General features: G+C 58.7%; 2 protein-coding genes across 2 annotated transcripts in view; both read right to left on the bottom strand.

Moving 5' to 3' along the window:
* Positions 1 to 4,798, bottom strand: part of LOC142906527 (uncharacterized) — an 11,598-nt gene extending 6,800 nt beyond the window's left edge. The window contains exons 1-2 of the mRNA XM_076054533.1: positions 4,533 to 4,798; positions 1,483 to 2,278 (exon numbers count right to left, since the gene is read on the bottom strand). Of these exons, the coding sequence (XP_075910648.1) occupies positions 1,483 to 2,266 (784 nt within the window). The 5' untranslated portion in view covers positions 2,267 to 2,278; positions 4,533 to 4,798. The remainder of the gene's footprint in view (positions 1 to 1,482; positions 2,279 to 4,532) is intronic.
* A 173-nt stretch (positions 4,799 to 4,971) lies between these two features.
* LOC142906526 (uncharacterized) overlaps positions 4,972 to 12,500 on the bottom strand; it is an 11,106-nt gene continuing 3,577 nt past the window's right edge. Inside the window, exons 2-4 of the mRNA XM_076054532.1 lie at positions 9,436 to 10,192; positions 5,746 to 5,934; positions 4,972 to 5,006 (exon numbers count right to left, since the gene is read on the bottom strand). Coding sequence (XP_075910647.1) covers positions 4,972 to 5,006; positions 5,746 to 5,934; positions 9,436 to 10,192 — 981 coding nt within the window. The remainder of the gene's footprint in view (positions 5,007 to 5,745; positions 5,935 to 9,435; positions 10,193 to 12,500) is intronic.

The raw sequence follows: 12,500 nt of genomic DNA, 5'->3' as shown, positions 1-12,500 counted from the left end.
AGCAACAGCAGGAGGAAGAAAGACAGGGTGGGTGTGGTAGGGTTTGGAGGGTGGGTGGGGTGGGTGGGTGGGGTGGGTAGGGTGGGTGGGTGAGGTGGGTGGGTGGGTGGGTAGGGTGGGTGGGTGGGTGGGTAGGGTGGGTGGGTGGGGTGGGTGGGTGGGTGGGTAGGGTGGGTGGGTGGGGTGGGTGGGTGGGTGGGGTGGGTGGGTATGGTGGGGTGGTTGGAGTGGGGTGGTTAAGCACAGACTGCAAGACCCTCTCTAAAAGCTGCCTCTGCAAGGCTTAAAAGAGGGCTCTCAGTTTGCTGGCAGTCACCAGGGCCACGCACTGTTCCTGGGAGGCCCCATCCCAGCGAGAAGATTTGATCGCTCCGTTTGGGAGAATTTGGACTCTCCACTTTGCCCCTCTCTCTCTCTCTCTCTCCCTCGATCAAGGGTAAAGCCTTCGAAGGGTCGAATCACCGGCACCTGCTTGGCACTCGAAAACCTTTTTGGTTTTCGCTCTAACTTCGAAGGGGTCAATTGGGTTGCTCTACAACATGGCCCAGCGTCTAGCGCGAGTCAACGGTTGACTAACTGCTCCAATAGACTTCAGCCCCCCTCACTCTCCCCCATGTAGTGTGTAGCGTAGTGTGTAGTGTATAGTGTAGTGTAGTGTGTAACGTAGTGTATAGTGTAGTGTGTAGCGTAGAGTGTAGTGTGTAGCGTAGTGTGTAGTGTGTAGCGTAGTGTGTAGTGTATAGTGTAGTGTAGTGTATAGTGTAGTGTAGTGTATAGTGTAGTGTGTAGTGTGCAGCGTAGTGTGTAGTGTGTAGTGTAGTGTGTAGTGTAGTGTGTAGTGTAGTGTATAGTGTAGTGTGTAGTGTAGTGTATAGTGTAGTGTAGAGTGTAGTGTGTAGCGTAGTGTGTAGTGTATAGTGTAGTGTAGTGTGTAACGTAGTGTGTAGTGTATAGTGTAGTGTATAGTGTAGTGTATAGCGTAGTGTGTAACGTAGTGTGTAGTGTATAGTGTAGTGTATAGTGTAGTGTATAGTGTAGCGTAGTGTAGAGTGTAGTGTAGTGTGTAGTGTATAGTGTAGTGTGTAGCGTAGTGTGTAGTGTAGTGTATAGTGTAGTGTATAGTGTAGTGTATAGTGTAGTGTATAGTGTAGCGTAGTGTAGAGTGTAGTGTAGTGTGTAGTGTATAGTGTAGTGTGTAGCGTAGTGTGTAGCGTAGTGTGTAGTGTAGTGTGTAGTGTATAGCGTAGTGTGTAACGTAGTGTATAATGCAGCGTGTAACGTAGCGTGTAGTGTAGTGTGTAACGTAGTGCGTAGTGTATAGTGTAGCGTACACTATTCGCGACACAACAAGCCGAAGTCGTCACTAGCTCAGCACACCGATCGCGCGTTGGGAGATCAAATCCACAACAACGACGACACTCCGGCCTACGGTGGTGAAGTCCGCCCCGGACTAGCGGCCCACCGTCTCCGGCGTCAACCTACCGGGCGAGCCGGTCACTTGGGCCCACAACCCCTCCCCCTCCTCCTCCCCCTCCCCCTCCTCCCCCTCCTCCCCCTCCTCCTCCTCCTCCTCCTCCTCCCCCTCCTCCCCCTCCTCCTCCTCCAGCCGCCGCTGCGGTTTCACCGCCTTCACCGCAGGCCCTGGAGGACGGCACGGAGCTGACGCGCCGCCGCTGCCGTCCCCCGAAGGCGACGGGGCGGGGCCCGGAGTGGGAGGAGGAGCCGGCGTGGGAGGAGGAGCCGGAGTGGGAGGAGGAGCCGGAGTGGGAGGAGGAGCCGGCGTGGGAGGAGGAGCCGGAGTGGGAGGAGGAGTCGGCGTGGGAGGAGGAGCCGGCGTGGGAGGAGCCGGAGTGGGAGGAGGAGCCGGCGTGGGAGGAGCCAGCGTGGGAGGAGTCGGCGTGGGAGGAGCCGGAGTGGGAGGAGCCGGCGTGGTAGGAGGAGTCGGCGTGGGAGGAGGAGCCGGCGTGGGAGGAGGAGCCGGAGTGGGAGGAGCCGGCGTGGTAGGAGGAGTTGCCGTGGGAGGAGCCAGCGTAGGAGGAGGAGCCGGCGTGGGAGGCGGAGCCGGCGTGGGAGGCGGAGCCGGCGTGGGAGGCGGTTGACCCCCAACCTCCAGCACCTCCTCCACGTCCTCCACCTCCTCCACCTCCTCCCGCCCCGACCCCGCCACGGCCCCCCCCGTGCCCGCCCCCAGGAAGCCGTCGAGCTCGAAGAAGAACTTGCAAAGGCGCTTGCCACCGACACCGGCACCGCCGCCGCACTCCTTCATCTCGCTCACCGCCTGGTGGTGGCGGGGGAGCGGCGGGTTCACGGGAAGGGGGAGGAGCCAGAGGGGTGGTCACCACCACCACCGTAGTCACCACCATCACCGTAGTCACTACCACCATCATCACCGTAGTCACCACCACCACCATCATCACCGTAGTCACCACCACCATCATCACCGTAGTCACCACCACCATCATCACCGTAGTCACTACCACCATCATCACCGTAGTCACCACCACCATCATCACCGTAGTCACTACCACCATCATCACCGTAGTCACCACCATCATAGTCACCGTAGTCACCACCACCACCATAGTCACCACCACCACCACTGTAGTCACCACCACCACCGTAGTCACCACCACCACCGTAGTCACCACCATCACCACCGTAGTCACCAAAATCATAGTCACCACCACCGTAGTCACCACCACCACCGTAGTCACCACCACCATAGTCACCACCACCACCGTAGTCACCACCATCACCACCATAGTCACCACCACCACCACCGTAGTCACCACCATCATAGTCACCACCACCACCACCGTAGTCACCACCATCATAGTCACCACCACCACCGTAGTCACCACCATCATAGTCACCACCACCACCATAGTCACCAGCACCACCACCACCGTAGTCACCAGCACCACCACCACCACCGTAGTCACCACCACCATCATCACCGTAGTCACCACCATCACCACTTTCTGTGTTCATAGGCAGCTGCTGCTACTCGCTACTAACAGCACATGCCCCTACAGTCCGTCACAGGCTACACGGGGGACCTTTATCTTTGTGTGTAGGCAGCTGCTGCTGCTACTCACAGCACGTGCCCCTACAGCAGCTTGCCCTGCTAGAGGCTACACGGGGGATCTTTGTCTTTGTGTGTTCATAGGTAGCTGCTGCTGCTACTCGCTGCTACTCACAGCACTTGCCCCTACAGTCTGTTAAGGCTACACGGGGGATCTTTGTCTTTGTGTGTAGGCAGCTGCTGCTACTCCCTGCTACTCACAGCACGTGCCCCTACAGCAGCTTGCCCTGCTAGAGGCTACACGGGGGATCTTTGTCTTTGTGTGTTCATAGGCAGCTGCTGCTGCTACTTGCTACTAACAGCACTTGCCCCTACGGTCCATCACAGGCTACACGGGGGATCTTTGTCTTTGTGTGTTCATAGGTAGCTGCTGCTGCTACTCGCTGCTAACAGCACTTGCCCCTACAGCCTGTCACAGGCTACACGGGGGGTCTTTGTCTTTGTGTGTAGGTGCTGCTGCTACTCGCTGCTCAGAGCACTTGCCCCTACAGTCCGTCACAGGCTACACGGGGGATCTTTGTCTTTGTGTGTTCATAGGTAGCTGCTGCTGCTACTCGCTGCTAACAGCACTTGCCCCTACAGCCTGTCACAGGCTACACGGGGGGTCTTTGTCTTTGTGTGTTCATAGGCAGCTGCTGCTGCTACTCGCTGCTCAGAGCACTTGTCCCTACAGTCCGTCACAGGCTACACGGGTGACCTTTATCTTTGTGTGTAGGCAGCTGCTGCTGCTGCTACTCGCTACTAACAGCACTTGCCCCTACAGTCCGTCACAGGCTACACGGGGGATCTTTGTCTTTGTGTGTTCATAGGTAGCTGCTGCTGCTACTCGCTGCTAACAGCACTTGCCCCTACAGCCTGTCACAGGCTACACGGGGGGTCTTTGTCTTTGTGTGTTCATAGGCAGCTGCTGCTGCTACTCGCTGCTCAGAGCACTTGTCCCTACAGTCCGTCACAGGCTACACGGGTGACCTTTATCTTTGTGTGTAGGCAGCTGCTGCTGCTGCTACTCGCTGCTACTCACAGCACTTGCCCCTACAGTCTGTTAAGGCTACACGGGGGATCTTTGTCTTTGTGTGTTCATAGGCAGCTGCTGCTGCTACTCGCTGCTCAGAGCACTTGTCCCTACAGTCCGTCACAGGCTACACGGGTGACCTTTATCTTTGTGTGTAGGCAGCTGCTGCTGCTGCTACTCGCTGCTCAGAGCACGTGCCCCTACAGCAGCTTGCCCTGCTAGAGGCTACACGGGTGACCTTTATCTTTGTGTGTAGGCAGCTGCTGCTGCTGTTACTCGCTGCTCAGAGCACGTGCCCCTACAGCAGCTTGCCCTGCTAGAGGCTACACGGGTGACCTTTATCTTTGTGTGTAGGCAGCTGCTGCTGCTGCTGCTACTCGCCCCTACAGCCCCGCCGGGAGGCTCCCTCCGCGCGGCAGCGTCCACGCGGCACACCTTGCGGTAGTCCTGCGTGAGCCTCTTGATGCGGTGGTGGACCTCGTGGGGCGCCCTGCGGCAGCCCCGCGCCGCCAGGGCACGCGCCACCAGCCCGTAGATGTGGGCCCGGGGCACGGAGCGGCGGGCCAGGTGGCGCTGCACCGTGTCGTTCCTCCAGAGCGTGATGAGCGCCAGCGTCTCCTCCCCGCTCCACGCGGCCGAGCGCCGGCCGCGGCCGCCGGGCCGCCGGGCCGCCGGTGCCGCCGGTGCCGCCGGTGCGGCTGCGGCGGCGGCGGCGGCGGCGGCAACGTCTGCGGAAGGGCGGCGGCGATTCACGGTGAGGCGCCAACAACAAAAACTACGCGGTGGTTGGTTTTTTAGTTTTTTTTTGCATTTTCCATTTTTGTTTTTTCGAGCATTTTTGCAATCTCGGCAGCGAATCGAGTTCGATTCGCGCTCAACCGGCCGGCGACTCACTCAGGCCATCAGACACTCGCCCACTCAACCACTCGCCCACTCACTCAACCACTCAACCACTCGCCCACTCAACCACTCAACCACTCAACCACTTGCCCACTCAACCACTCAACCACTCGCCCACGCACTCAACCACTCAACCACTTGCCCACTCAACCACTCAACTACTCACTCAACCACTCACTCAACCACTCACTCAACCACTCACCCACTCAATCACTCACCCACTCACCCAACCACTCGCCCACTCACTCAAACACTCAACCACTCACTCAACCACTCACTCAAACACTCACCCACTCAACCACTCACTCGCCCACTCAATCACTCACCCACTCACCCAACGACTCGCCCACTCACCCACTCAACCACTCACCCACTCAACCACTCGCCCACTCACTCAACCACTCGCCCACTCGCCCAGTCACCCACTCATTCACCCGCTCACTCACCCGCGCCGACTCACCTACTCACTCAACCACTCACCCACTCACTCACTCACTCAACCACTCATCCACTCACTCACCCACTCACTCAACCACTCACTCACTCATCCACTCACTCACTCAACCACTCATCCACTCACCCACTCACTCAACCACTCACTCACTCATCCACTCACCCGGTCACCGATTCATCGACACACCCACTCACCGACTCGCCCACTCTCCCACCCACCTCCTCACCCACTCACCCACTCACTGAACCACTCACCCACTCACCCCCTCACCCACTCACCCACTCACCCACTCACCCTCCGACCCACCCCCCGCCCCACGATATAGATGGAGGGAGGAGGAGGAGGTGGGGGGGTGGGGGTGGGGGGGGGTGTAGAGGTCACCTCCGAAGCTGCGGCCCAAGTCGCCGCATGTGGAGACCTGCAGGGCCGGCAGGCGACGTCCGTCCAACGTGGAGCTCCACGCGGTCAGCGGCACCGCGGCCTCTGCACGGAGCCAAGCGGAGTCAGCCAGGGGGAAGCCACGCACGGCGCTCCGTCCGTCCGTCCCTCCGTCTGTCCGTCCGTCCGTCTCTCCGTCTGTCTGTCTCCCCGTCCGTCTGTCTGTCTCTCCGTCCGTCTCTCCGTCTGTCTGTCTCTCCGTCTGTCTGTCTCCCCATCAATCTGTCTGTCTCTCCGTCTGTCTGTCTCCCCGTCCATCTGTCTGTCTCTCCGTCTGTCTGTCTCCCCATCCGTCTGTCTGTCTCCCCATCAATCTGTCTGTCTCTCCGTCTGTCTGTCTCCCCGTCCATCTGTCTGTCTCTCCGTCCGTCTCTCCGTCTGTCTGTCTCCCCATCCATCCGTCTGTCTCCCCATCCGTCCCTCCGTCTGTCTGTCTCCCCATCCGTCTGTCTGTCTCTCCGTCTGTCTGTCTCCCCATCCGTCCCTCCATCTGTCTGTCTCCCCATCTGTCTGTCTGTCTCCCCATCCGTCTGTCTGTCTCCCCATCCATCCGTCTGTCTCCCCATCCATCCGTCTGTCTCCCCATCCATCCGTCTGTCTCCCCATCCATCCGTCTGTCTCCCCATCCATCCGTCTGTCTCCCCATCCGTCCCTCCGTCTGTCTGTCTCCCCATCCGTCTGTCTGTCTCTCCGTCTGTCTGTCTCCCCGTCCATCTGTCTGTCTCTCCGTCTGTCTGTCTCCCCATCCATCTGTCCGTCCGTCCCTCTGTCTGTCTGTCTCCCCATCTGTCTGTCTCCCCATCCGTCTGTCCGTCTCTCCGTCCCTCCGTCCGTCCCTCCGCCCGTCTCTCCGTCCGTCTCTCCATCCGTCTCTCCGTCCGTCTCTTCACCCGTCCCTGTCTCTCCGTCCGTCTGTCCCTCCATTGCCCATGCCATTAACTTTCAGGAGCAAACATTGATAACGATGGCGGGGACGGTGGCAATAGATTGTGGGTGTGTGGGTATGTGGGTGTGTGGGTGTGTGTGTATGTGTTTGCATGTGCACAACTACAGGGGCATCTCACTCCTCAGTGTGCCGGGAAAGGTCCTGGCAAGGATTATTCAGCATCGCCTTGCCAGGCACGCTGAGGAGAGGCTTGCGGAGCCCCAATGCGGTTTCAGGAAAGGGCGGTCCTGCACAGATGCCATATTTTCTGTCCGTCTGCTACAGCAGAGGTGTAGGGAATTCCAACAACACCTACATTTTTGCTTTATTGACCTGGTCAAGGCCTATGATACCATCAGTAGGCCTGGGCTCTGGGATGTTCTTCGTGCTTTTGGAGTACCTGACCCTCTGCTCACGATCATTAAGGACCTTCATGATGGTGAGCGGGCCCAGGTAAAACTACGTGGCTGGGAGTCAGAGCCATTCCCTGTACACCTTGGGGTGCGGCAGGGATGTCCTCTGACTCCCACATTATTTAAAATCAATTTTGACCACGTAGTTCGTGAAGCCTTCAATAGCTGTACCGGGGGAATCTCCATATGGTACAGATATAATGGGAGGCTGATCGATGCCCGGGTGCGGTCAAGGGATGGCTCCCTATTGCTCAACCACGTTATGTATGCCGATTATTTGGTAATAGCTGCTCATTCAGAGGAGGAGTTGGAGACGCTGCTGATGAGACTGGAGCGTGCCACTAAGAGATGGGGCCTTACCATCAGCCCCACCAAAACTAAGCACCTGCCTGGGTATTTTGTACCATCGGACACTCCACCCCCACAACTCCCAATCGGTGATGGGGCAGTTGTGGAGAGAGTGGAGAGTTTCCCATACCTGGGCAGTGTGCTTATGACCGGCTCCAGTTTAACAGCAGAGGTCTCACTCCGAATCAGTCGAGCGGCAATATCTTTTCATCAGTTGCGTAACGCTATGTGGAAGCTACCTGGTCTGTCACTCCGCACTAAGCTTCAGGTCTTCTCGGCCACGGTCATTCCCTCCCTTCTCTACGCTTGCGAAACGTGGACCCCCCTAATGGAACATCTTCGCCGGTTAGAGACATTTAGGCTGGCCTGCCTACGATCCATCCTGGGTTTAACCAGGCTGGATTGTGCGAGGAGCTCACAAATCCTTGAACGATCTGGGCACGGTCCCATCGGTGAGCTCCTCCGGCAGGCAAGGCTGCGTTGGCTGGGTCATGTAGCCCGCATGCCCAGCCACCGCATGCCGAAACAGCTTTTGTTCGGCCGGATCGAGGGGGCAAAACGGGCGCGGCACGGGCTAGAGAAGAGATGGAGTGCAGGTACAGGAGGACGTGGAGTTGAGTGGACTTGCCGATGACTGGTACCAGCGGTGTCAAGATCGGCCTCTGTGGAGGAGGCTCGTGAAGGACGCTACTGGGCAGTTGGAGGCAGTCGCCCTCCAACAACAACGGAGGGCGGAGGAGCGACGCTCACAACAACGAGCGGAGCGCCGGGTGGCTAAAGCACAGCAGGTTGGCACAGTAGGGGGCACAGGTGATGCATCAGCCAGTCATCTCAGTCATCTCAGTCAGTCGACCCGTGGCACCTGGGTCTGCCCCGTGACCTCCTGCCAGCGGGCGTTCGACACTTCACGTGGCCTCAAGGTGCCACTGGCCTGGCACAAGCGTCGTGGTGACGTCACCGCCACTTAGTGGCGAATGGCGGTTGTTGTTGTTGTTGTTGTGTGTGTGTGGGTGTGCACGGGTGTGTGTGTGTGTGCGGGTGTGTGTTTGTGGGTGTGTGTGTCTGTGTGTGTGTGGGTGTGGCAGAGAGCAACTCCGCCTGTAGTGCCGGGGAGTCTCACGGACAGCCACACATCACGTCGCCAGCATCTCAACACCCCCAGTGACAGCTGTCTCTGTGTCAGCCTGCTGGTAGTAGTAGGGGTAGCGATGATTGCTGCTGCTGCTGTGTGGGTCTATAGCCTAGGGGCACCCCCAGTGACAGCTGCCTCTGTGTGTCAGTCTGCTGGTAGTAGTAGGGGTAGCGATGATTCTGCTGTGTCTATAGCCTAGGGGCACCCCCAGTGACAGCTGTCTCTATGTGTCAGTCTGCTGGTAGTAGTAGGGCTAGCAATGATTCTGCTGCTGCTGTGTGGGTCTATAGCCTAGGGGCACCCCCAGTGACAGCTGCCTCTGTGTGTCAGTCTGCTGGTAGTAGTAGGGGTAGCGATGATTCTGCTGTGTCTATAGCCTAGGGGCACCCCCAGTGACAGCTGTCTCTGTGTGTCAGTCTGCTGGTAGTAGTAGGGCTAGCAATGATTCTGCTGCTGCTGTGTGGGTCTAGAGCCTAGGGGCACCCCGAGCGGCAGCTGTCTCTGTGTGTGTCAGTCTGCTGGTAGTAGTAGGGCTAGCGATGATTGCTGCTGCTGCTGCTGTGTGGGTCTATAGCCTAGGGGCACCCCCAGTGACAGCTGTCTCTGTGTGTCAGTCTGCTGGTAGTAGTAGGGCTAGCGATGATTGCTGCTGCTGCTGTGTGTGGGTCTAGAGCCTAGGGGCACCCCCAGCGGCAGCTGCTCCCCCCGTGACCCCCGTGCGCCGTTACCGGAGCTGCTCGTCTCAGCCAGCGCCGAGGGGAGGGGCGAAGCGCCGGCCTCTGAGACCACCGCGCTCCGGCCGCCGGCGATCGCCGTGTGCCGGTGACGGCGCTGCTGCTGGTGCTGCTGCTGTTGGTGGTGCTGTTGGTGGTGGTGCTGCTGCTGCTGCTGGTGCTGCTGTTGCTGGTGGTGCTGATGCTGCTGCTGGTGGTGCTGCTGCTGTTGCTGGTGGTGCTGCTGGTGCTGCTGCTGCTGCTGTTGGTGGTGCTGTTGCTGCTGCTGCTGGTGGTGGTGCTGTTGGTGGTGCTGCTGGTGCTGCTGCTGCTGCTGCTGGTGGTGCTGCTGCTGATGCTGCTGCTGATGCTGTTGCTGGTGGTGGTGGTGCTGCTGCTGGTGCTGCTGGTGTTGGTAGTGCTGTTGCTGCTGCTGCTGCTGGTGCTGTTGGTGGTGCTGGTTGTGCTGCTGCTGTTGGTGGTGCTGTGGCGGCGGTGGCGGAAGAAGCGGAGGGTGCAGGGACGGTCGGCGAGGAGGGGACACCACGGACGACGACGCGGCACCGGCGGCGGCACCGCCAACACCGGCGGCACCGCCAACACCGGCGGCACCGGCGGCAACACCGGCAGCACCGGCAACACCGGCGGCACCGGCGGCGGCACCGGCGGCGGCGGCGTCGGCGCGGAGGAACGCGTCGAGCTCCTGGAAATACTTGCAGCTCGTCCTGCGAGCGCCGCCACCACCGCCCGACTGCTTCAGCGAGTTCACGTCCTGCCGGGTGGTGGGTGGAGGGGGTGGGTGGTGGGGGGGGGGTGGTGGTGGGGGGTGGTGGTGGTGGGGGGGTGGTGGGGGGGGAGTGTCAGGACGCTTAGTGCGGAGCGACAGACCAGGTAGCTTCCACACAGCGTTACGCAACCGATGAAAAGATATTGCCGCTCGACTGATTCGGAGTGAGACCTCTGCTGTTAAACCGGAGCCGGTCATAAGCACACTGCCCAGGTATGGGAAACTCTCCACTCTCTCCACAACTGCCCCATCACCGATTGGGAGTTGTGGAGGTGGTGGAGTGTCCGATGGTACAAAATACCCAGGCAGGTGCTTAGTTTTGGTGGGGCTGATGGTAAGGCCCCACCTCTTAGTAGCACTTGCACGTGTGTGTGTGTGTGCGTGCGTGCGTATGCGTGCGTGTTTGCGAGTGTGTGTGTGTACGCGTGTGTGCGTGTGTGTGTACGTGTGCGTGTGTGTGAGCGTGTGTGTGAGCGTATGTGTGCGTGTGGGCGTGTGTGTGCGTGTCTGTGTGTGCGTGTGTGTACGTGTGTGTGTGTGCGTGTGCGTGCATGTCTGTGTGTGTGTGTCTGCGTGTGTGCGTGTGTATGTGTGTGCATGTAGTCCGGCAAAACAACCCCCTACCTCCTCGCGGTGCCGGACGGGCAACTCTGTCGTGGACAGTGCTGTGGGGGGAGGTCCAATTCCGATTGGCTCCTCCCTTCATGGCGTCTGTAACCACCACAGGGGCTAAACGGGGGCTCTGGACGGGTGCGAGGGGCTGGTAACCCCTCCACCTTCAATTCATTACCACTAAACTACGACTGAAATATATAACTAATAAGCTTGTGCCGGAGACCCCGGGGGGCCAGGCGTCTATGACGTCTCCTGGCCAAACCCCAATTGGCGCAGCCAGGAGATTGAATCTCTCTACCCTCGTGGCTACTCCAGAAACAACGAAAAACCACTACGGGTGGCCACGTGGAATGTTCGAACGCTCACTGCGGAGGAGAGGCTGCCACTCCTCTGTCGGGAGCTGGACCGGTACCGCCTGGATCTATGTGGCATTCAGGAGGTCCGGTGGACCGGTTCTGGCTCCTGCCACCATGAGGGGTGGACAGTCCTCTACTCGGGGCAGCAGACTGCCAAACAACAGGGTGTGGCTCTTCTTTTGAACAAAAGAATGAAGGGGGCATGGGAGCGTGGCGGTGAGGTGTGGGAAGCTGTAAGCCCCAGGCTACTTTGGGCTCGCCTTCCCATCAACCGGAGGTGAGGAATGGTGGTCGTGGTTACTTATGCCCCTACCGAAGATGAACATCCGTGGAGGGATGCAGGCAAAGCCGATGAGGCAGATGCCTTCCTTGACCTCCTGTCACAGGTGCTGGCTAAAGTGGCCCCTCGGGATAGAGTCGTCATGTTGGGTGACTTCAATGCCCGAGTTGGTCATGATGCTGGCACCTGGTCTGGAGTGATTGGAGGGCATGGGCCAGATCAGCTCAATAACAACGGTAGGAGGATGCTAGATTTTTGTGCAGCCCATGGGCTTGTAATTACCAACACGCTGTTCCGGCATCGGTGCATCCACACAACATCATGGATGCATGCCGGGTCCAAGCAAGAACATCTGCTGGACTACATAGTGACGACCAGCGGATGCGAGCCCATGTCCTTGACACCAGGACCTACCGTGGAGCTGATCTGCCCTCTGACCATCGACTAGTCATCTGTAAGATGCGCCTGCCATTCTTCCACTCCGGTGGTGGGTGTACACCCAGGACCCCAATCCAACCTAAAAAGTGGCCTGGTCTCAGTTATCTGATGAAAGTTGCAAGCAAGAATTTCATCATCACTGGCATTTACCCCGAGGGTAAATGTGACTCATGCAGCTGCAATGGCTGCTTTGGGTACGCAGTCCAGACCTCCCCAGAGACCCTGGCTGACAGAGGAGGTGTTCAGGATGGTTGAGAAAAAGCGACAGGCCCACTGTCATCGGCTACAGAATCCCACGTCAGAGAATGAGGAGGCTTACCGCAGCCTTCGCTCGGAGGTTCAGAGAGCCGTGAGGCGCTGCAAGGATGGGTGGTGGTCGCGGGTTGCTGAGGAGATGGAGTCTGCCTCAGTGGCCCATGATCACAAATCTCTATTTAACTCCATCAAAAACGTAACCTGCAGCGCCACACCTATTACCATCATTAGGGGAAAAAACGATGATCCAATCTCCGACCCCCAGGAACAGGTTTGCAGATTTGCTGAGCATTTCTGAGGTCCTGGGAGAGGGAAAATCCCTCAGCCAGGAAAACATTGTGGTACAAAG

Source organism: Petromyzon marinus, chromosome 66 (assembly GCF_048934315.1).
Source record: "Petromyzon marinus isolate PM22_M1 ecotype Great Lakes invasive population chromosome 66, UKy_Petmar_22M1.pri1.0, whole genome shotgun sequence".
Taxonomy (NCBI): domain Eukaryota; kingdom Metazoa; phylum Chordata; class Hyperoartia; order Petromyzontiformes; family Petromyzontidae; genus Petromyzon; species Petromyzon marinus.
This window is presented reverse-complemented; position numbering and strand designations above follow the sequence as displayed.